The sequence below is a fragment of the Neoarius graeffei genome, chromosome 11 (genome assembly GCF_027579695.1).
Source record: "Neoarius graeffei isolate fNeoGra1 chromosome 11, fNeoGra1.pri, whole genome shotgun sequence".
Classification (NCBI taxonomy): domain Eukaryota; kingdom Metazoa; phylum Chordata; class Actinopteri; order Siluriformes; family Ariidae; genus Neoarius; species Neoarius graeffei.
In genome coordinates this window covers 6,031,642-6,056,490 of record NC_083579.1, presented here as the reverse complement: position 1 = coordinate 6,056,490, position 24,849 = coordinate 6,031,642, and the positions used below count along the sequence as shown (strand labels likewise).

The 24,849-nt window shown below is 41.9% G+C and overlaps 1 protein-coding gene across 5 annotated transcripts in view; it reads left to right on the top strand.

Moving 5' to 3' along the window:
• Positions 1-24,849, top strand: part of arhgef10 (Rho guanine nucleotide exchange factor (GEF) 10) — a 198,651-nt gene that overhangs the window by 63,266 nt on the left and 110,536 nt on the right. For 3 of the 5 annotated variants that reach the window (XM_060933319.1, XM_060933318.1, XM_060933322.1), the window contains exons 3-9: positions 224-511; positions 587-847; positions 2,225-2,261; positions 4,631-4,719; positions 5,166-5,222; positions 10,602-10,792; positions 21,970-22,086. In XM_060933319.1, coding sequence (XP_060789302.1) covers positions 224-511; positions 587-847; positions 2,225-2,261; positions 4,631-4,719; positions 5,166-5,222; positions 10,602-10,792; positions 21,970-22,086 — 1,040 coding nt within the window. The remainder of the gene's footprint in view (positions 1-223; positions 512-586; positions 848-2,224; positions 2,262-4,630; positions 4,720-5,165; positions 5,223-10,601; positions 10,793-21,969; positions 22,087-24,849) is intronic. The other 2 variants (XM_060933320.1, XM_060933321.1) reach the window with 2 other exon arrangements.

The following is a 24,849-nucleotide window of genomic DNA, read 5'->3' as shown; positions in this document are numbered from 1 at the left end:
TACAGTGGTCAATAAATTCTGATTTTCTTCAGTGACACAGATACCGTGATGTGGTTGAAATTTCTTGCAATATATCGATTATCGCAGAATTGCTGTACCGTGATATTATCGTTATCGTGGGCAAAATATCGCCATAGTATCGTATCGTGAGGTATCTGGTGATACCCAGCCCTAGTTCCTTTGTCATTTCTCTCTCTCTCTCTGTCCTTGTTCCTGTCTTCAGTGCTCGATGAGGAGGAAGAAGGTGAAAGTTTTGAGTTTGATGATGAAGCCCCCGAGGCTGAGCGTCCTCCTTTGTTCCCTCCTGCTCTGGAGAACGACTCTTCAGTCTACCTGGTTTTGGAGAATGCTGAGGCAGATCTCCCTCTGCCACCGCCGCCGCCACCATCACTACTGCAGACCTGTCCTGCTGCTCCACACGGGGACTTCCCGCCACCTCCTGAACAGGGACAAATTCAGGATGGAGCAGATAAGGAGCTCCCACCACCTCCAGGGGGCGCCGATACACAAGGTAGGATTGTGGATTTACTACTACTACTACTACTACTACTACTGGCTGGGAATTGTATGTGATTTATCTTTTTAGGACCAATAGGGACTCCCGGGTCCCAACCCAAAGCCAACCCGTACTCGGTGATTGACATTTCCCCGGAGAGCCCGTCTCCATTGTCTTCCCCAGCCAATGGGAATGAAGCTGATGTCCAGGAAGTACCCAGCAGTCCCGTTGTGCCCTCTGGATACTCTGTGCCTGTGCCTTGCGGCTACGCCACGCCCTCCAGCGTCCCGATCATCACCCCCACCTACACCACGCCCGTCATCATCAGACACTTCTCCGTGGATGAAGAAGGTAAAGAGAAACAGGTTCCTTCTTTGATTATGTTCACGTTTAATTTGTTGTTGCAGGCATCAAATAGTTTCGAATGAAAAGAGTAAATAATGGCGCCCTCTGGGGGATACCCTCGTTCTTCTGCCAACATCCAGATGGAAACTCGATTCTCTCTCTGTGTGTGTGTGTGTGTGTGTGTGTGTGTGTGTGTGTGTGTGTGTGTGTGTGTGTGTTTTTGCCACGAGTCTTTATTTAGCAGAACGTTGCCTGTGATCACGGTTTCCTGTTTTCTCAGTGGTGCTGCAGCTCTATTCCTCACACACTTATTCTTCATTCAGCTTCTAAAAAGCTGGTATGAGTGCATTAATATATGCAGCTCACTGCTTTTTAGTTTGTATGTATGAAGGTAAACAATTTTACAATCTACTCATTGCTAATTTTTTTTTTTTTTTTTTTCCCCAAAGCCATTGTTTTGAAATAGGATTGGCCTTGCTAATTAGGACTCGTATATAAGATTTGTTTTAAAAAAAAATATTAAAATGAAGGATTTGTCCTCATGATGTTTGCTGAAGTGGCCACGTCTGATCATACCGTAATAATAAGCACAGCTGTGGCGTAAATCCGGACTACAGACGACGTTTACTCTAAAATACGACTGATTTAAAAAAAAAAAAATTTTATAGCTTAAGAAATAAGAAGCCGTGGCGACATTAATGGGATGGACTGCCGCAGAGGCCACGCCTCCGTCACAGGAAAGTAAAGTCGTCTGGGTTTTGCTTCAAGTCTCATGTTCCTCGTCATCAGATCCTCGTGGTTAGGTTTGGATGCTTCTTCGGTCTAAAAACGTCTGCCGTGGTTTGACGCGAAGCCTTTGTGACTTCCTTTTGGAATATGAATTACAATCTGCGTCTGCGTTTCAGATTTGGAGAACAGGAATAACGTCTGGGGAGGAAAGCAGCGAGTTCTGCCGAGTATGAACTCGATAAGCAAAAAGCTTTTCTGCAGATTATAGTCCAGACCCATGGACAGGTCACGTGATGTATCTAATCAGGTCGCAGGAACACTCGGGTCTCCTAAAAGATGGAGAGTTTCTTCACTGTATCTTAGTGCAAGTATGATACCGCCCCCTGCTGGTGGAAATATCGTACCGCGGTTGGACAGATGCTGAGCGACTTTGGTTTGTTCAGCTTCAGTGGAAAGAGAGGGTTGGTTTTTCAAGTTGTTTGACTTGTATAATAATAATAATAATAATAATAATAATAATAATCCCTGTGTTTTCCTTTATTAATTTTTCCAGTCATATTTTACATAACATATTTGTGTACGTACACACACAACACACACGACAAAAGTTTTGTATGTATCATGTTTTTCTTTCTTTTTTTTTCTCCTCTGTAGTGACCGTTGTGGGGGCGGGGCATCCTCTGACTGACGGGTGAGTTTTTTTGTTTGTTTGGGGTTTTTTTAAATTAATTTTGTTATATTGCTATTAGAAATAGGTCTCTGTTTTAATTAATTGTTAACACGGTGTTTCATCTGCACTGACTTAGAATTTTTTCTTCTTTTTTTTTCCTTCTCTTCATGATAACGATCATATATCAGAATCCGGATGTTTTGTAAGTGTAGTATCTCACTGGGCTGCGACTAGTTGGAGACATGACAATTGCGATAAAATATGCGAATTAGCGACACTTGGAATCGCACTGAATTGATATTCGCATATTTTACCGCAATTGTCGTGTCTCCAACTCGTCGCAGGCTGTCGCAGCCCGGCTTTCCCTCGGCAGGCAGGGAAGTAGAGGAAGCCTGACGGAAACTGACTCGAGAAGGGTTCGCGACGACTTTGCGACACCAGCGACGCATTTGCGGCTATTTTGAGAGAAATTTTGTCGCACGAATTTTTTTGAACATGTTCAAAACCTCAGCGACGAAGGAGTGATACTTTGCGACTCGTGCGAATGTTTCAAGACACTTTTGAAACTGTCGCGAATGACATCCGCAATTTGTCGCAAGCTGTCGCGGCCCAGTGAGATACTGGCTTAAGACAGCGTTCCCTGGGTTCTGTCTAAATCACTAGTGTTTGATTGAAAAGCAATCTGGATCCTGATTGGTCAGAAGGTGTTGATTTATTCATTTTCTATAACAGCAGCTCTGATAGTGGTCGACGCTTGTGTACGATTTAAAAAGTTTTCTGTTTCTTTAAAGGTCCCATGGCATGGTGGTTTGTTGATGCTTTAAACGGGCTCGTGGAGGTTTCCGGATGTTATATCCGCAGCCTTTCTCGAAATGAACCCTCGGCACGTAGATATAGCCTCCTGGGAGAAAGCCCCATTTCAGCGCTTTTCCCAGTGCGTCGTTTTGCTAATGAGAAGCAGGAGGCGGGGAAGGGTAGAGGGTGGGGGTGGGTCATGGAGGGAGGGGGAGGGGCTTGACCAAGCTGCGCGCACACATACTCGCTGCTATCAGCGCCTGTAGCCACGCTGCTAAGACAAAACCCCGTTCTCCCTCGGACTCCTTTCGTAAACTCAACGTGACACAGAGAACAGAGAGTGAGAGTGTTCAGAGTGGTAGTTTACGAACGTATAATACCCTAGGCTTGAACACGCACTCCATAACCAAAGAGGATAGAAGCAGCAACTACAGCAACATATCGCTTATCCAACAGAAGACATGCGTTGCGGCGCAATAGTCAAACATAAGCTCATAAGTTACAGTCAATTTCCAGACTAAACTCAGTTTAACAGAGCATGCTGCATGCGCTTTAGTTTTGTAGCGCAGAGTACCTGGCTAACTGCAGGAAGCGGTTAGCTGCACAGCTAATGTAGCCATTGCTAGGCTAACGCACCGATTTTAAAACACGGCAAAACGACTTAACAGTTATACACTTACTTGTTCGGTGTTTGTGGCTGATGCGGCAGGGATGCTTGGTACGGACCCAGGCTTCAGTGACAGTTGATGTGCAAAACCTGCCCTGTACTGTCCCAAGTTGTGGAAACATTCCTCAGGAAAATGCTTCCGACAAACATACACCGTCTTAGGTAGACTCGACGGCGTATTATTGACGTAAATAAAATTAAGCCACTGCGTCTTCAGGGGCTCTCCCGTCGGCAGGAAAAACAGACTCTTTTCTGTGTTGTCACATCCATGTACAGCGCAATTTCCATGTTTCGCTCGCTTAGGTGATGCCATGTTGTTGTGTCCTCTATGGTCTCCTCACTACAACTGGGCGGGGCAATCCATACAGTGGGTGGGAATCCAGAGGGGGGGGCGTGGGGATCATCTCCCTTGCTGACGTAGTAAAGGGAAGAGCTTATCAACGCGCCGTTTTGACGCGCCATTCTCAAATGTTGGGCATAGTTTGGTTTACACATTATGAAATTTCTAGCCACTGGGGTGACTTAAGAAGGTCAGAGGAACTCATTTTAACGTTAAAAAACCTCAGAAAGTGAAAATTTCATGCCATGGGACCTTTAAGGAAAGTGTTGGCACTTTAACAGTCAGCTGTACCATGACAATTTTTTTTTAAATCTGATTAACTTGAGAGAGAATAAATAGAGGCTGGTGAGGGGAAAGTGCATTTACAGCTGCTATAACGTAAGTGAGAACAGGAACAACTTTGCAACTCGAACAGCTCTAAGATTTTGTGCTGTGGCTTTGGAAATCTGTCTCTTAAACCTAATGCTAAACTTTAGTGTATAATCCGACACGGAGAACACGAGCCTTCACGGTCTGTTATAGGTTTCAGCCCAGATCTTATGAGCATCTCATACTAGCGTATTACAAGTTGACTCATCTCACCCACAGCGTCTTCACTGAAGAATGTCCAGTTATAGCGGAGGAAGACGCTCTGGCGAAGTGGGCGTCGGACCCTGCGAACACGGCCTGGATGGAGAGTAAGGCTTCGTTTGATTCACTTTAAGGCTGAAATGGGGAAAAGACTATTTTGTAAATACATTAATTTAAAAAGAATCTCTCGTCGTTGTGTGTTTGCGTGCCTCCTTTCGTCAAGAAGAGATTTTTTTTTTTAACTCGTAAATTGTAAAAACGGTAGGAACCTTTTGTTTAAGGCTGAATTGCACAAGTTTGTCCTGACTGATGAAATGTAAACAGTTTTTCTGAAGTAGATTCCCAGACCCAGAAGATTTCCTTCCTCTTCTACAGAGGAAGTTGTCCTGTGTCAGGACTTTCCTTCAAAGCAGCGGCATCCGCTCAAGTCTGACTGCTGCATGAGATTTTACACACACACACACACACACACACACACAGAGGCTGTCTCTATCCTGCCCGGTAAAGATATGAGGATTTAGTGTGTGTGTGTGTGTTTACGTCTGCATTTCAGATCCAGATGAAGTTATTTATGACGACGTTCCGAGAGAGAATTCGGGATCCACTACAGGTCAGCGTGTCCGTGTTCCTGCTCCTTCTGTCTCTCTGTCCTTCTGTCGTTCTCTTACTTCTGCAATTCTGCTGCCTGTTTTCTGACACTTTACCCATTTTGAATCAAACTGAACGTCCAAATCGATTCATTCCATCATCGATCAAATTAGAAAAGGCGTATTAGTTTCCTACGATGCTTTAGGACGATATGCGCAACGAAAAGGGCTCAGCTTGAACTGATAAACTACTAAACCAAAGCTACGAACTTCAAACTACTTAACTTACCCTAAAACTAAACTCCGAGTGCAGATCTGTTCCACAGAAAGAGATGATAAAGAAATTCAAAATGCTCAAATACCGAACTGTTAAACTCAGTACGCTGTAAAAAAAAATTCTCGTATATTTTACTGTAATTTATTGGCATTTTGTGTTGCTTTGTAAAAAAAAAAAAAATTGTAATATCTGAATCGTGTATAAAATGAGACGTATCCCAGTACACGTGCTCATTTGGCTGGTTGCAAGAAACAACTGAGCTGAAGGTTAAAGGACTTGTGCTGGGATTTGAACACACGACCTTCTGATCTGTGACTCAAAGCCTTAACTACTGAGTTGACACAACTACGCCGCTCTTTACTGTTTGTCTGTTTACTTTTAGCTCATCCATCCGACAGGTGATGAGTTTACGCCATCATGTGTTGTCCGGCGTCGTCCACGTTTCACAAAAATCGCTGCTTCTCTCTCAGTTCTTCACCGATTTTTATTCTTTTTGGCAGGAAGGTCGGTCTGCCTGGGGTGCATGCCATGGGGTAGCTTCAACCCAAATTTGCATAATTGCAATTAATAATGAAGATATGGAGTAATTAATCAATTCCTAACGAGCAGTTTCTACACTTCTCCCTCAATTCTTCACCGGTTTTGATTCTTTCTGGTATGAAGGTACCGAGGGTGCATATAACTTCTACCCAGATTTGCTTCATTACAATTATTAATGAAGTTATGGACTAATTAAGCCTTAATTAAACAAAATTCGCTTCTTCCCAGTCAGTTCCTCGCCATTTTGGTTTCTTTCTGGTAAATAGGTTGATATTCCTACGGTGGATATCGCTTCTATATATAGCTTGGATATAGCTTGCAACATTTATTGCGCAAGGTGGCCCGCTTTCGAGAGTTCCTCTGGACTAGACAGGGCTGGAGTGAGCTACGCCGTCACTGACGGTCTCGTTACTGTTTAAATTATACAAAACCTGATGGGCAACCTACAGTAAAATCTACAGTAGTTTTTTTTTTTTTAATATATAACATACTAATAAACTGTCCATCTGAAACTCTCACGAGCTGCTGAGCTGCCCGAGTCAAACTGCAAAACACAAACTCGTAAGATGCCAATCTCAAACTACTGAACTGCTAATAATTTCAAACTAGTAAACACAAACTACTGTAATGATCAAACCGAACTACGCTGTAACGCCACTATACCAAGCTCCTTGTTGGGCGTCCAAACAGTTTGTTATACCGAAATGGAGCCACTCGTCGCACCACTCACTCTGACGTAAAACAAGACCAGCTGTGTTTAATTTACACAACCCCGATTCCAAAAAAGTTGGGACAAACTACAAATTGTAAATAAAAACGGAATGCAATAATTTACAAATCTCAAAAACTGATATTGTATTCACAATAGAACATAGACAACATATCAAATGTCGAAAGTGAGTCATTTTGAAATTTCATGCCAAATATTGGCTCATTTGAAATTTCATGACAGCAACACATCTCAAAAAAGTTGGGACAGGGGCAATAAGAGGCTGGAAAAGTTAAAGGTACAAAAAAGGAACAGCTGGAGGACCAAATTGCAACTCATTAGGTCAATTGGCAATAGGTCATTAACATGACTGGGTATAAAAAGAGCATCTTGGAGTGGCAGCGGCTCTCAGAAGTAAAGATGGGAAGAGGATCACCAATCCCCCTAATTCTGCGCCGACAAATAGTGGAGCAATATCAGAAAGGAGTTCGACAGTGTAAAATTGCAGAGAGTTTGAACATATCATCATCTACAGTGCATAATATCATCAAAAGATTCAGAGAATCTGGAAGAATCTCTGTGCGTAAGGGTCAAGGCCGGAAAACCATACTGGGTGCCCGTGATCTTCGGGCCCTTAGACGGCACTGCATCACATACAGGCATGCTTCTGTATTGGAAATCACAAAATGGGCTCAGGAATATTTCCAGAGAACATTATCTGTGAACACAATTCACCGTGCCATCCGCCGTTGCCAGCTAAAACTCTATAGTTCAAAGAAGAAGCCGTATCTAAACACGATCCAGAAGCGCGGACGTCTTCTCTGGGCCAAGGCTCATTTAAAATGGACTGTGGCAAAGTGGAAAACTGTTCTGTGGTCAGACGAATCAAAATTTGAAGTTCTTTATGGAAATCAGGGACGCCGTGTCATTCGGACTAAAGAGGAGAAGGACGACCCGAGTTGTTATCAGCGCTCAGTTCAGAAGCCTGCATCTCTGATGGGTTGCATTAGTGCGTGTGGCATGGGCAGCTTACACATCTGGAAAGACGCCATCAATGCTGAAAGGTATATCCAGGTTCTAGAGCAACATATGCTCCCATCCGGACGACGTCTCTTTCAGGGAAGACCTTGCATTTTCCAACATGACAATGCCAAACCACATACTGCATCAATTACAGCATCATGGCTGCGTAGAAGAAGGGTCCGGGTACTGAACTGGCCAGCCTGCAGTCCAGATCTTTCACCCATAGAAAACATTTGGCGCATCATAAAACGGAAGATACGACAAAAAAGACCTAAGACAGTTGAGCAACTAGAATCCTACATTAGACAAGAATGGGTTAACATTCCTATCCCTAAACTTGAGCAACTTGTCTCCTCAGTCCCCAGACGTTTACAGACTGTTGTAAAGAGAAAAGGGGATGTCTCACAGTGGGAAACATGGCCTTGTCCCAACTTTTTTGAGATGTGTTGTTGTCATGAAATTTAAAAATCACCTAATTTTTCTCTTTAAATGATACATTTTCTCAGTTTAAACATTTGATATGTCATCTGTGTTCTATTCTGAATAAAATATGGAATTTTGAAACTTTCACATCATTCTATTCTGTTTTTATTATTTACAATTTGTACTTTGTCCCAACTTTTTTGGAATCAGGGTTGTATTTACACTTCATTCACTTACATATTTACATGGACGGAATGTAAAAATGGACGAAGTCTCGGAGCTCTTTTGCTTTAAAAGTTGAAATTTTTCAGGACACTGTATCCTTTAGACAAATCGGTTCCTTTCTCATGACGCTTTAAACGCGCCAGGATATGAAGTTTGTCTTTGACAGTGCCACATTCACACGCAGCACCATTAGGACTAATTACCATGCACCTGTTCTGGATTAGAGTGCAATCATAGCATGCACTCATAACGACTCTCACTACACACAGATTTTGTGAAGTTTACCCACTGTACCAAGTGTCTCACATTACCAGGCCTATTTGTAGCCCTGTGTTGATATTCTGGTTTTTATTTTGCCCTTTGTCTCCTCCGTTGATCTCCTGTCTGTGTCTCGCCTGACCATCGCCTGTTTCTCGACTCTGATTTTTGGTCACTGATCAGATTGGATCTGTTTGCTGTAGGGCTGTAACGATATGCGTATCGAAATCGCGATACGCAGAGCCACGATCCGTATCGCGATACAAGAAGGCAGAATCGCGGTACACCCTTTCAAACTTCTCCTCAGCCCAAAAACAGAGGCGCTTCCAAGCTTCAATTTATGAATACTTTACTTTTTATTTAAATTACATTTTAAACTTACTTAAATTACTTTTATTTTTTATATCTATTAGTAAGTCGTTTTTTCGCCGACCTGCGACAATCTTCTGCGAGTCACGCAACGCCCACACTCGCCACTGGCAGAGCATTCATTTCTTTTAAGCGGTCGCCATTCTGGTTGCGACGCGGGGAGCGAATCTGTAAACAAGCAGCTCATTGGCTGGCTAGGTGTGCCACAAGCCAATCACAATCACTTGACCGGAAAGGCATACAGTGTTGCCAGATTGGGCGGGTTTAGGTGCTTTTTGGCTGGTTTTGAACATATTTTGGGGTGGAAAACGTTAGCAATATCTGGCAACACTGAAGGCATGTCTGCTTAGGCGGAAGCCTTCTGCGGCAGTTACATTTTGACACGCGAGCAATGTTTCACCATAAAAATTCCGTAATTTCCATCTTGTTTTCCGCGATCACAGAAAATCATTGGCCCTATGAGAGTGAGACAGTGAGAGAGCCACCCCCCCAAAAAAAAATCTTAACGGATTTACACGATTTGGAAAAATGACTTTTTCAGAACCGAAAAAAACAGAGCTTCCGGCTCAACAGTATTATTTTGAGAAATAAAACAATCTTTGGATATACATTTGTTCATTTTTGCATACATATTACTCATTCTCTGCAGTGGTCTGAATTATTTGTTATTAAATAGTTAATGTAAGTAAGTAAATGTTAATAAGTCAAATTCACTACTTTAAAAAAAACATTTTAAAAAAATCGTGGGCGTATCGAATCGTGGGTCAAAAATCGCGATACGAATCGAATCGTGAGTTGGGTGTATCGTTACAGCCCTAGTTTGCTGGCGTGTTTTTTTTTTTTTTTTTTTAATAAAACTCTTCCATCCTGACCATTCGCCTGCGTTTTCTGACAGACGGAGCGGATCTGGCGTTTATGAGTAACCATGGCAACAGTGCTTACGGAGTAAAGACTCGAGTAAAACTGCTTTTAGCTCGTAAAATAAAATCCTTTTAAGGGATTTTATTGAATTCAGCGATCACTGTTCTCGATAATTATTAGTAATCGATACGTAAGCGAGACCCGTTAAGCCTTTGTTCTATGACGTTCGTTATACACGAAAGTTTGTAGTAAAAGAGTTCATTATAGTCGGGTTGCGGTGTACTCCGCTTCTAAACTGAAACTCGGATTAATAAGTGGCGAAAAACAACCTACTGTCCTACACACAATCATCTCAACAACTAAACACCAACATTTCTACTCAGAATACTAAACGAAAACTTACTCGAGCTAAAACTGCTCGTCTCAAAATGCTGAACTTTGTGCTGAGATCATTAATAACATCCCTACGTTTAGCTTACGGTGTAAAATCTGTGTTGAAATCTGTCCAGTCAGCATGTCAAACTATGGAAGTGGTGTGTGTGTGTGTGTGTGTGTGTGTGTGAGGCTCTCACAGTGGCTAATATTCTAAAAATAATATTACAGTAAATACTTTTATATTCACTTTCAATTCCTCAGAAACATCAGTGAAGAGTGTGATGGACAGTAATGGTGATGCTAATCGTGTGTGTGTGTGTGTGTGTGTGTGTGTGAGAGCAGACGTGGATGAGATGATCTATGATGATGTGGAGCTTGGTGAGGAGGGAGGCAGCAGCTCCGTGGAGAACGGCTGGAGCTCTAGCGAGTTCGAGAGCTACGACGAGGAGAGCGATGGAGAGAGCAGGCACGGAGAGAACGGCCTCCTCCCCAACGCCTTCATCCGCCGACACACACCCAGCACCAAAACACACGTATGTGTATATCTACTAGTGCATCTCAAAAAATTAGAATACCATGAAAAAGTTCCTTTTTTTTCATAATTTAATTCAAAAAGGTAAACTTTCATATATTCTATTTTCATTACATGTAAAGTGAAATATTTAAAGCCTTTTTTGTTTTAATTTTGATGATTATGGCTTATAGCTCATGAAAATCAGAAATCCAGTATCTCAAATTATTAGAATATTCCCTAAGATCAATAAAAAAAAACGGATTTACAATACAGAAATGTCCAACTTCTGAAAAGTATATTCATTTATACACTCAGTACTTGGTTGGGGCTCCTTTACCATGAATGCGGTGTGGCATGGAGGTGATCGGTCTGTGGCACTGCTGAGGTGTTATTGAAGCCCAGGTTGCTTTGATAGTGGCCTTCAGCGTATCTGTATTTTTGGGTCGGGTGTTTCTCATCTTCCTCTTGACAATACCCCATAGATTCTCTAAGGGGTTCAGGTCAGGCAAGTTGGCTGGCCAAACAAACACAGTAATATCATGGTCAGCAAACCATTTGGTAGTAGTTTTGGCACTGTGGGTAGGTGCTAAGTCCTGCTGGAAAAGGAAATCAGCATCTCCAAAAAGCTCGTCAGCAGATGGAAGCATGAAGTGCTCTAAAATCTCCTGGTAGATGGCTGTGTTGACTTTGGACTTGATAAAATACAGTGGACCAACACCAGCAGGTGACATGGCACCCCAAATCATCACAGACTGTGGAAACTTCACACTGGGCTTCAAACACCTTGGATTCTGTGCCTCTCCACTCTTCCTCCAGACTCTAGAACCGTGATTTCCAAATTAAATGTAAAATGTACTTTCATCAGAAAAGAGGACTTTGGACCACTGAGCAACAGTCCATTTCTTTCTCTCCTTAGCCCAGATAAGACACTTCTGACATTGTCTCTGGCTCAGGAGTAGCTTGATATTAGGAATGCGAAAGTTGTATCCCCTTTCTTGAAGATGTCTGTTCGTGATGGGTCTTGATACACTGACACCAGCCTCAGTCCACTCCTTGTGAAGCTCTCCCAAGTTCTTGAATCAACTTTTCTTGACAATCCTCTCAAGACTGCAGCCATCCCTGTTGCTTGTGCACCTTTTCCAGCCACCCTTTTCAGCAGTGACCTTTTGTGGCTTACTCTCCTTGTGGAGGGCATCAGTGATCATCTTCTGGACAACAGTCAAGTCAGCAGTCTTCCCCATGATTGTGGTTGTGTGTACTGAACTAGACTGAGAGATACACTGTGTTCATACTGTTTTACTCAAACTCGAAATGAAATATTCTAATATTTTGAGATGGGTTTTTTTATGTTTTTGTACTGTATGCCATACTGATTAAAATTAAAATAGAAAAATGCTTGAAACATTTTAGTTTGTGTAACGAGTCGATAATATATAACATTTTCACTTTCTTAAATAGCTGATGGGAAATATTGAACTTTTTCACAATATTCTAATTTTTTGAGATGCACTAGTACACACACACACACACACACACACACACACCAAAACCAGATATTTCCATAAAAGGTCTTAGTTTTATAACCTAATACAGCTTAGTAATAATTCTGGCACAATTTAATTCCACACACATCGGCGATCCTTGCATTTTTTTAAGAGTACAGTAACCATCGCACGACAAGGTGCCGACAATTTCACCAAAATCCAACAATAATCCTAGAATAATTCACCAATTCTCCATCAACCCACCAAAGATCCTGCAGCAACCTTCAACCGAGCGTCTATCATTCTACAAAATCCATCATCCTCCAACAATCTGCAAGAATTCAACTACAATCCTCAACCAATCCCCAAAATCGTTGAGTAATCCCCAAACCATCCTTAAAGTCTCCAACAATTCCTCTTCAATCCTCAAACAAATCCTCAACTATTCTCCAACAATCTGGCAAACAAGCCTCAGCCAGTCTCGCCAAAAAAATTCCAAAAATCTAATAATCCTTACACAATCACTGGTCCTTAAAGTGACGCTTTTTAATATGATGTATTAAAAAGATGAACAGAGTACCCTGTGGAGCTCGAATAACCCCTCGGTACTTGAATCACATGCTGTATTGCATGCCGCTGCCTCATGCCTGTGAAGGAGAACGATTTGGAAAAACCCCGCGTGCTAATGTCTACACTCGGGTACAGAAACGGCCAAAGAAGTTTGTCGTCATTAACGAGCGAGGTTGCGACGAACATGGCGGAACTGGCGGCCTCCGACACAGAAGCGAGCGTTTGAGAGCCTTCAAGCTCGCAGGTGCGTTTAGATTTGGATTGTTTCAATTCTAACCTGTATAAAAGTTGATGTAATAAGTAAAGATACCAATTGGCGTTATTTTGTAAGCGTTTGTTGCCTGGAAACGGTAAAAGGTGACGTTTGTGTGGGCAGTCTAGATGCACCTGATTTTGACACGTTTGAGTGATCGAGTCAGGGACGGTGAGTGTTCATGTCAATCCGTGATCCGCCATGTTTGCTGTGGCTCCGCGGTTGTGACCTCGGACCTGCGCATGACCTCGGGTGACTTTTCCAAACTGGCTGCTGAGCGAGCGGGTTGTAAACAGACTAACACGTGGTTAGGATGCCCCACATGCACTAGGAAGTAAAATGTATTGAAACAAGATGATGGGTATCAGCTTAAACAATTCCGATGATTCCTGAACCAGTCCAGCACATCGACCTGTTTCACTTGAAAGTCCGTCAAAGGTTTTCCAGCAATATTCCAAGTGTAACAACGAGCTTGTGTTAATCCAAATATCTGAATCTTGTAACAATTCTTAATTTTATCCCAAAGCACAAAATCTTCACATTCAACAATCCTTGTCATAATTCCGCACTAATCCTACAACAGTTCTTGGAGAACATCTCACAATTCTGCAGAACCTCAGCAAGAGTCTCCAACAACTCTCCAATCAAGCCTCCATCAATCCTTAAAAAATCCAGAAATATAACAATTCCACAATCTTGTAGTGCTTCTTCAACAATGTTCTAAGTTTCCAACATGCTGCTGCAAGCTCGCAATAATCTCCCAAAGTCCTCCACGCATGCAATGCATGATGCACGTCCTGGAAGAACCCAACAATCTGGCAACAATCTCCAAAACACGAATCATCCTCCAAACAACTTTCTACCAATCCTCAACAGTCAGTGATGCAAAACTCCACCAACCATCTTTCAATTCTTTGACGAAACTACAGAACGTTTGTAATAATTCTACAAGAATCCTGCAGCACAAATCCTCAAACACTCCTAAGGGGTGTTCACACGGCAACTTTTACTCCGGTGTAGCACCGGGGCTGCCCCGGTAGAGCGTTCACACGGTACAAAGTTATACCGGTGTAGCCCCTGAAAGCTGCTTAAACTGGTGCAAATCTAACCCTGCTCGGGAGGTGGTTTAAGAAATTTACTCCGGAGTAAATGCTAGTTTGCGGGGCAGCACCGATATAAAATGGGACGTCTGAACGCTACAGGGGTAGACTCGCTATGCGTGAGGAGAGTTGATTACATACGGGCATTGCGTAATTTGCATCCTGGTATTTTGCGCTTTCAAAATGGCGAATATCAACAACAACAGAACTGCGTGTCTTCCAGTGTTGCCAGATTGGGCGGTTTTAAGTGCATTTTGGCGGATTTGAACATATTTTGGGCTGGAAAACGTCAGCAGTATCTGGCAACACTGGTGTCTTCATCCACGTTGTTTTCCCGGCGCTTGGTGATGCCATGACAACCGGGAAAAGGAAGTACATTTTCACGCATGCGCATATTTCATTTCCACATTATTACTATCGTATAGCACGGTCGCAAAAACTGCCGTGTGAACGCAAATGGGGCTGCACTGGTGCTAACACGCTTCTCTCTAGTAAGCAGGTTTGTGACGTGTGAACGCTCCACAAAATTTACACCGGTGTAAGATATATCGCAACAAAATACATCGGTGCAGCATCGATGCAAATATGTGCCGTGTGAACAGCCCTCTAGATCACCAACATCCTTCAGAAGTTCCAAAAATTTCCTTTTGGTTTTGGTTTCTGGAATACGTTTTGTATTACCAAAAGTTCAGATAAGTCCATAAGAGGTACCAAAGTACCAGAGTCACAAGACCAGGAGCACTTCATGTATACGTTTGTTATAAAATCCCACAGCTACACTCGTGTACAGTGTACAACCCCGATTCCAAAAAAGTTGGGACAAAGTACAAATTGTAAATAAAAACGGAATGCAATGATGAAGTTTCAAAATTTCATATTTTATTCAGAATAGAACATAGATGACATATCAAATGTTTAAACTGAGAAAATGTATCATTTAAAGAGAAAAATTGGGTGATTTTAAATTTCATGACAACAACACATCTCAAAAAAGTTGGGACAAGGCCATGTTTCCCACTGTGAGACATCCCCTTTTCTCTTTACAACAGTCTGTAAACGTCTGGGGACTGAGGAGACAAGCTGCTCAAGTTTAGGGATAGGAATGTTAATCCATTCTTGTCTAATGTAGGATTCTAGTTGCTCAACTGTCTTAGGTCTTTTTTGTCGTATCTTCCGTTTTATGATGCGCCAAATGTTTTCTATGGGTGAAAGATCTGGACTGCAGGCTGGCCAGTTCAGTACCCAGACCCTTCTTCTACGCAGCCATGATGCTGTAATTGATGCAGTATGTGGTTTGGCATTGTCATGTTGGAAAATGCAAGGTCTTCCCTGAAAGAGACGTCGTCTGGATGGGAGCATATGTTGCTCTAGAACCTGGATATACCTTTCAGCATTGATGGGGTCTTTCCAGATGTGTAAGCTGCCCATGCCACACGCACTAATGCAACCCCATACCATCAGAGATGCAGGCTTCTGAACTGAGCGCTGATAACAACTTGGGTCGTCCTTCTCCTCTTTAGTCCGAATGACACGGCGTCCCTGATTTCCATAAAGAACTTCAAATTTTGATTCGTCTGACCACAGAACAGTTTTCCACTTTGCCACAGTCCATTTTAAATGAGCCTTGGCCCAGAGAAGACGTCTGCGCTTCTGGATCATGTTTAGATACGGCTTCTTCTTTGAACTATAGAGTTTTAGCTGGCAACGGCAGATGGCACGGTGAATTGTGTTCACAGATAATGTTCTCTGGAAATATTCCTGAGCCCATTTTGTGATTTCCAATACAGAAGCATGCCTGTATGTGATGCAGTGCCGTCTAAGGGCCCGAAGATCACGGGCACCCAGTATGGTTTTCCGGCCTTGACCCTTACGCACAGAGATTCTTCCAGATTCTCTGAATCTTTTGATGATATTATGCACTGTAGATGATGATATGTTCAAACTCTTTGCAATTTTACACTGTCGAACTCCTTTCTGATATTGCTCCACTATTTGTCGGTGCAGAATTAGGGGGATTGGTGATCCTCTTCCCATCTTTACTTCTGAGAGCCGCTGCCACTCCAAGATGCTCTTTTTATACCCAGTCATGTTAATGACCTATTGCCAGTTGACCTAATGAGTTGCAATTTGGTCCTCCAGCTGTTCCTTTTTTATACCTTTAACTTTTCCAGCCTCTTATTGCCCCTGTCCCAACTTTTTTGAGATGTGTTGCTGTCATGAAATTTCAAATGAGCTAATATTTAGCATGAAATTTCAAAATGTCTCACTTTCGACATTTGATATGTTGTCTATGTTCTATTGTGAATACAATATCAGTTTTTGAGATTTGTAAATTATTGCATTCCGTTTTTATTTACAATTTGTACTTTGTCCCAACTTTTTTGGAATCGGGGTTGTATAATATTGTGTTTTGGGCTGCATCTGGTTACGCAAAAAGCAGTACGTAAGATGTCCAGATATTCAGTAGGCATTTACTAGTCATTAAACAGCACCTGGATGATCTTCTACATCCAGACTAAACAAACGTACCACACTATTATATCCCATAATTCAACTGGAGACTCCAATTATCCAAAGAAGAATAATTAATGTGGGGGAAACAAAAAGAAAACCAACCAACCAACCAAAAAAAAACCCCCAAAAAACAGTGTGGACTGGAGCAAAGCCAGTTGTTGGAGTGGCGTGGAATTGTTGAAATATTTCTGCTTTTTTTTTTTTTTTTTTAATTTCTCTGCGTGTGTGTATACGTCATCCGTGAACATCCAGGTCAGAGGACAGGTAATATGGCGGATTAGTGCATCCGAGTTGTGTTAGTACTCGCTCACATTCTTGCAGAACGTCCTACAGCAGGCACTTGAACATCATGAGTATCTGGATGCAGCCTGGATCTTCTGGTCCCAGCATGACACTACACTATTTGCAAGGATCTCAAAATATGTTGATAAAATGTTATATGTATGTATTTTTGACAGATATAAAAAGTAGTCATTCCATATATCTTAGATATGTTGATGCACTGTAAATACGCAGTCCTGTGCAAAAGTCTGAGACACATGTAAAGAAATGCTGTCAGCCAAAAATAATGAAATGTTTCAATATTAAAAAAAAAAAATACTATAAACAGTAAGCGCAAAAAAAAAAAAAAGTCCCTTCCACGCCAGAATCTGGTTTTCCCAGGCAGTGTCCTGTCCCAGTACTAATCAGCTCTTTTGAGGCGTATGGGTGCAGCGCCGATCTCCTTTTCCATAGCCCTCGGTCTCTCACCTATACAGCTAGGGTTACGGTGGGGGGCGGGTCCTCTGGTAACCGCGAGAGTTTGACTTCCCTACTCGCATCTGTATTGCAGCGTGCCTTGCCAGACGGCAGTAGGTACCATTTTGATGATGGTCTTTGGTATGACCCGACTGAGAAGAACTCGCGATCTCCCGGTTGAGAGAAGGACACGCTAACCATGAGGCCAACTCGCGATGTAATTTGGAGTGAGACGACCCTTTGCTTTAGTCTCCGGTCCAGTGAGGTCAGTTTTATGCGGAAATGATCTGTAGGTTTTACTGAGCGTCTTACAGAACCAGCCACGGTTCTTCTGGACACTTTGATTGTCACACTCGCTTCTTCATTTTGCAGAGAAAAAAGTAGCCTTCGTTATGTTTTCTTTTTTAATCTGAAAAGTGCTCTCTTATGAAATATGCCACTCAGATACAAACTTTTTTTTTTCCCTGTAACATTTAATTTTGCGCTGGAAAACAAATGTTTGGAACTCTAAATTGTTTTTGTAATGTTTTGACTCGATAATGTAGACCAGGGGTTTTCAAAGTGTGGGAGAGTGAGCCCCCCCTCAGAGAGCAAATAAACAACAGCGCCCCCCCCTTACAATTTTTGTTGTTGCTATACTTAATGTTCCATTCGTATTTAAAAAAATGGTTGTTGTACACATTTTTATTTTTTTCTTTTACACGTTTTAAACATCTGTGCTTTTCTTTTTAAAACATCTTGTTTTACACATTTTAAACATCTCATAGCAGCGTTAGCTAGCACCTCTTGGCAGACAACACACTGTGGCAGTGCAGCGTCTTCAGATCCAGTCCATGAAAATCCAAACTTTAAATAATCGTGGTCAGACTTCCTTCTTTTTTCAGTCCCCCCAGGATTCCGTGGGCCTTTTTTGTGATTGTTGCGGGCTAAAATGTCTGATGTTGCGGGGGTTTCCAAAAAATTGCGCTGAAAGTTGCGGTGTTTTTTAGGTTTTTGTTGCGATTACATTGCGGGAGGAAGTGAAAGTTGCGAGAAATTGTTGCGATTTTCTCTTTTTGTGATTAAAATTGAGTGATATGTTAAATATTAAGTTATTACTGAAAAACTATTGATTAAAAAAACAAAGACACTGAGAAATGGTCCTGTAAACAACTTTACCAATATAAAAGATTACCAGGACTACAAAAATGCAGAAAAATAGGCTTTACTTATCCAAATGCACCTGTTGGTTCAAAAGTTAAAGTGCAGAGAACCTCACAGCACAACATGAAGTTTCCTTAAAATATAATATAAATGCCTCAGCTTTCATGTAAAGAAAAAAAAAACTATTAATACTAGTGCTGTGTGCAGGCAGTCTCTCCTGAAGACTAAATTAAACAATAATTATAAACTAATAAAATAAATGGCTCAGACTTCATAGAAGAAAAAAAAACAATTTGAACAGAATCTCACAGTATGATGCTGAAACTGCCTAAACAATGGAAAATAAAATACCATTTTGGCAAAAATGTTGGCATCCATTAATTTCTTGTATTAAGTAATAAAATAATGTAAAGTGCACACAGTCCTTCACTGTAAACATCACACACTTTCAGTAACAGAATTTAAGCCTACATAAACACTGACTCGCACATGCAGTGTTGCCAGATACTGCTGACGTTTTCCAGCCCAAAATATGTTCAAAACCCGCCAAAATGCACTTGAAACCACCCAATCTGGCAACACTGCGTGCATGCTGCTTCTCTTGAACGTATACACGGAAGTAAGGCGGAAGGTAGTTTGTCGACGTCACCTCAAGACGACGCCAACGATTGGTCAAATTTGCGGGAAGGTTGCGGTGATTGGATATAATTGCAGCACCGCCCTGAATTCGCGGGGATTGGTTGAATTTGTGTTGAAGATGCAAATCGCAACATCGTGAAATCCTGGAGGGTCTGGGTTTTTTTTGCTTGGCCCAGACTCTGTCTCCTCACTCACTGTAGCTTTAGGTACTAAAAATCGGTCCATTTTGTCTCTGGCAAAGGCTAGCTGAAGTTCGCTAAATGTCCGCAATAGTAACTTATTCTGGTTTATTTTTCCTCACATTGCGCCCCTCCTGAAGAAGTCTGGCGCCCCCTAGGGGAGGCACGCCCCACACTTTGAAAAGCCCTGATGTAGAAGTCATAAAATAGAAATCTAGAATAAAGTTTGTATGAAAAAAAAATAGGGTGCCGAAGACTTTTGCACAGTATTGTGTGTGTGTGAGATGTGTATATAATAAATATATATATATATATATATATATATATATATATTTTTTTTAAATGCTAACATTGGGAGCAACGCAACGAGACAAAATAGTTGCGTGAAAGTGGGCGGGGCAAAATATAAAGAACATGAGGCCACAAGTGCCAATAGGAACGAGGGAAAGTGGTGTGTTTTGTTTATTTATCTATCTTTTTATTTATTTCTATATTTATTTAACTGAGAAACCTGAACATTAGACATTGCATATTTTGTATATGATCAAATATATGTACATATTTTTCCTTGCATATGGAGACCGATATGGAAAAATTAACCTAGACTAGGATGTTTGTTTGTTTATTTATATTACTCGAAAGCGCTGTTTTAGGGGATGGATTAACAGAGTACGGAATCATAAACACTGTCATTTACATAAACGGGTATCTGCATCAGTTCTTTCTTTAAAGAGACAGAATTTAAGATCATATCGAACAGCGTGTTCAAATCAAACTGAAAATTCATGCTTTTGATATTCAAGTCGTAAAAGCACTGTTGCTAGGCAACTAGGAAACGCGAACACTGAGGCCCTGTCCACACGGCAACGGATTCAGGTGAATCTGATAAAATTGTTTATCGTTTCGGCCTGGCGTCCACACGGCACCGGCGTTTTGGGTGCCCCAAAACGAAATCTTTTGAGAACGGGTTCCAGAGTGGAAAGATCTGGCAACGGCGCCGTTGCGAAGTCGTCTGGATAAGTAGAACGGATTTGTTTACGATGACGTCACAACCACATGACTGTCAGTGCTTCACGCCGGGTAGAAGTGTAACGAACTCGATGCGAGTTGTCAACAAATCCTATAACTTGGTTCATGAAACGCGCTTACAAAATATTTTCACTGTGAATATTTATTGTGTAATGGTGCAGAGAGAGAGAGAGAGAGAGAGAGAGAGAATAGCCCTTAGGGCAGAGTCTTTAGTCCAAACACTGCGGAAGCAGTACCAAACCGCGCACCGCCCGTGCGCTTTCCAAAAACAAAAACAATCCCGCCAGCAAACATAGGAAAAAAAAAAAAGGAGCGATCTCACCTCTTCAGATGTTGGTTTAAGTCCAACAATACATTCCTCAAAAAGGGCGTAGAAGAACAAAGTAATCCATCAATGTGTAGCATTCAATTTATTCCGGACCATTAAAGAATTCTGGAGGATATCAGAATGTTGGTGTACCGGCTTCCATCTACCCCCGTTCATTCCTCTTTCCGTGTCTTTCGTTTTACGCTACTGATTAATAATCAAAACTTTATGTGGCTGATGCTACAGAAGAAGGGGTTTATGTGCATGCGTCTACTTCTTCTATTGTTCTAGTGTCTCCGATGGGACCGTCTTACAGCACACGTAGAGGTGTGGCATGTGTATTGCATCGTTTTCAGCAAGCGTTGCGTTGCCATAAGTACCTGATATTTTACTGATCCGTTGCCCATGTGGACGCGATATTTAAAAAAAAAAAATCTCGTTGCCGTTGTCGTGTGGATGTAGCCCGAGTATAAGCTAGCTGTTAACTATAGGTGATGGGTTAACAATTTAGCAATCGAGTATGTCGGCATAACTAATGAAGTTGAACGTTTTGTTAAGGTTGCCTGAATGTTAGCGTGTCAACACGTCACTGCAGTGTTGTGAAAAATAGTAGGCTAACGTACACATCGGAACACAAATAACGTTCCCGAATACAATTTTCAAGAACGCGATTAAAGAAATATTTGTGTTCGTGCGTCTACGATGCAGAGCACTGCAGGAACGTTTATAAATGTTGCGTCTCGGAACGCTAAGAAAATTTGACCGGTAGATTTGGATTGTCGAATTTTGAGAAAAACATGCACGTGAAATCAAGATCTACAAGTAACGTAAAGAGACAACGATTATGAAAATGAGACAAAACTGCCAGGAATATTAACATTCTCCACAAATATGATGGTAAATTTACTAAAAAAAAAAAAATTGTAGTTATGTTAATTTCACTTACAAACCAAATTTCAGTGTGGACTCGTCTCTTAAACACGGTGACTGCTTTTAGACGCTGCAGGACAGTCTTGGGTGAATTATTACTGAGGAAATGGCGTACACACACTGACTGGTGTGTAAAATAATATTTATGTTGTGTCGTCTGTACAAAAAGCTGGAGTTTTAGTAATGAAGCCTTTCAATTCAACTGCAGCGACTTTTCAGGAAAGTTGCACTGAAACGGTCTTTGAATGGCAGTGATGGTGTGTGTGTGTGTGTGTGTGTGTAATGCTCCTCTCTGCTGCTCTTTACGCAGCTCTCTCAAGATCTGACACGCTTGAAAGAGCACTATGAGCGCAAGGTGAAAGATCTCATGGCCAATGCAGTGGGTGCGGTTGAGCTGCAGCAGCTAAAACACAAACATGAGCAGAAGGTAACAAACAAACAAAAAAGTCCGTCCATCCTTCTGTCCGTCCGTCCGTCCATCCATCCATCCATCCATATATCTCTATCCATCCTATTCCTTCCGCTGTTTAACACCCTGCTGGTGGTGGGTCTCATGTCTGTCATCCTTCCATCGTCACTATGGTAGTATGCTAGCATTAGCATCTCTGTAGCTACGTTTCCATCCAAATGTTTTTTGCTAAATTTTTACAAAGAATTGCAATTTAAAAAAACTGTTTAGCTCAAGTGGCAAGATGAGTCTTAAGCCAGTATCTCACTGGGCTGCGACAGCCTGCGACTAGTTGGAGACACAACAATTGCAAATGCAAATTAGCGACAATTTTCACTTGGAATCACACTGAATTGATATTCGCATATTTTACCGCGGGCGGCACGGTGGTGTAGTGGTTAGCGCTGTCGCCTCACAGCAAGAAGGTCCGGGTTCGAGCCCCATGGCCGGCGAGGGCCTTTCTGTGTGGAGTTTGCATGTTCTCCACATGTCCGCGTGGGTTTCCTCCGGGTGCTCCGGTTTCCCCCACAGTCCAAAGACATGCAGGTTAGGTTAACTGGTGACTCTAAATTGAGCGTAGGTGTGAATGTGAGTGTGAATGGTTGTCTGTGTCTATGTGTCAGCCCTGTGATGACCTGGCGACTTGTCCAGGGTGTACCCCGCCTTTCGCCCATAGTCATCTGGGATAGGCTCCAGCTTGCCTGCGACCCTGTAGGACAGGATAAAGCGGCTACAGATAATGAGATGAGATATATTTTACCGCAATTGTTGTGTCTCCAACTAGTCGCAGGCTGTCGCAGCCCGGCTTTCCCTCGGCAGGCAGGGAAGTAGAGGAAGCCTCACGGAAACTGACTCGAGAAGGGTTCACGACGGCTTTGCGACACCAGTGACATATTTGCGGCTATTTTGAGAGAAATTTTGTCGCACGAATTTTTTGAACACGTTCAAAATTTCAGCGACGAAGGAGCGACACTTTGCGAGGAAATTGACAAGGCCCGCGAATGTTTCAAGACGCTTTTGAAAATGACGTTCGCAAGCTGTCGCAGCCCAGTGAGATACTAGCCTTAGCGCAGACTTCAGTAGCTAAACTAAGTGTAACAGTTTAGAAATGAAAATATCCATAAAATATCCTTCAGTCAAACAAATAATTAGCTCACTGTTGCATCTGGACATGACACACAAGTTCGTTCAGTATTTAGCAAACTGGATTTATTAGCAAATTACATTTGGCTGCCTAAAGTCCATGCTAACTATCTGATTTGATTGCTGTTTTGCGAGCCAGTTAGCTAATTACTGTTAGTTTTAAGTACGAACCATGAAGTACATTTAAGTTAGCTTGCAGAAAACTGTTTTGCTAATCAGCTAGTTAGCATGACTCTTGTGTTTCTCAGTTTGTCTAGGACAGCAGATGAAACTTAGCTTCTAGATATTCATGAAAGCTAACTCGTTAACACATTAGCGAGTGTAGAAGCTAGGTATTCAATCTGATAGTTAGCAGGGATTTTATTTAGCCAAATACATTATCTGTACATGGGAACTAAACTTTATTTGCAAGATAACTCGCTAATAAACATGCTAGCAAGTGTGCAAGCTGGCTAGCAAATCAGGATTCTAGCACAGGTTTTCTTTCTGTAGACATCAGGAAAGCTGATTCGTGACCCTGTCCTTTGTTTAAAAGCTTTTTATCAATAAAATGGAGTTGAAATCAAGAGTTTTAGGATTTATTTATTTTTAAACCAACCATATTATCTGTACAAAACAGAAAGACTGTTGAATGTGCGAGTCCGTGTGCTAACTAGCTGGCAAGACAACCTAGCGTATGTTTTGAAGGGTGGTGTGGGAAAAGCCAGAGAAACTGGAGCATTTATTTACCACATCATTTAATTTGTTTGTGGAGGAGAATTTATACGGGGAAAACTAAAAACAGACGGATGGAAACTTCATGTTTGTGGGTGTCTGTTTTGTGGGCGTGGTCTTCCGTGTTGCTTTGCATGTCATTTAAAGTGTTCCTGTTCACGATAAATGCACGTTGTGTAGTGACTGCTCCAGCAGTTTCAGGTTTTGGACGACTTTGTGAAGGTTAAAAAAATTCATGCATATACAGTGGTGCTTGAAAGTTTGTGAACCCTTTAGAATTGTCTATATTTCTGCATAAATATGACCGAAAACATCATCAGATTTTCACACAAGTCCTAAAAGTAGATAAAGAGAACCCAGTTAAACAAATGAGACAAAAATATTATACTTGGTCATTTATTTATTGAGGAAAATGATCCAATATTACATATCTGTGAGTGGCAAAAGTATGTGAACCACTAGCATTAGCAGTTAATTTGAAGGTGAAATCAGAGTCAGGTGTTTTCAATCAATGGGATGACAATCAGGTGTGAGTGGGCACCCTGTTGTATTTAAAGAACAGGGATCTATCAAAGTCTGATCTTCACGACACATGTTTGTGGAAGTGTATCATGGCACGAACAAAGGAGATTTCTGAGGGCCTCAGAAAAAGCGTTGTTGATGCTCATCAGGCTGGAAAAGGTTACAAAATCATCTCTAAAGAGTTTGGACTCCAGCAATCCACAGTCAGACAGATTGTGTACAAATGGAGGAAATTCAAGACCACTGTTCCCCTCCCCAGGAGTGGGTGACCAACAAAGATCACTCCAAGAGCAAGGCGTGTAATAGTCGGCGAGGTCACAAAAGACCCCAGGGTAACTTCTAAGCAACTGAAGGCCTCTCTCA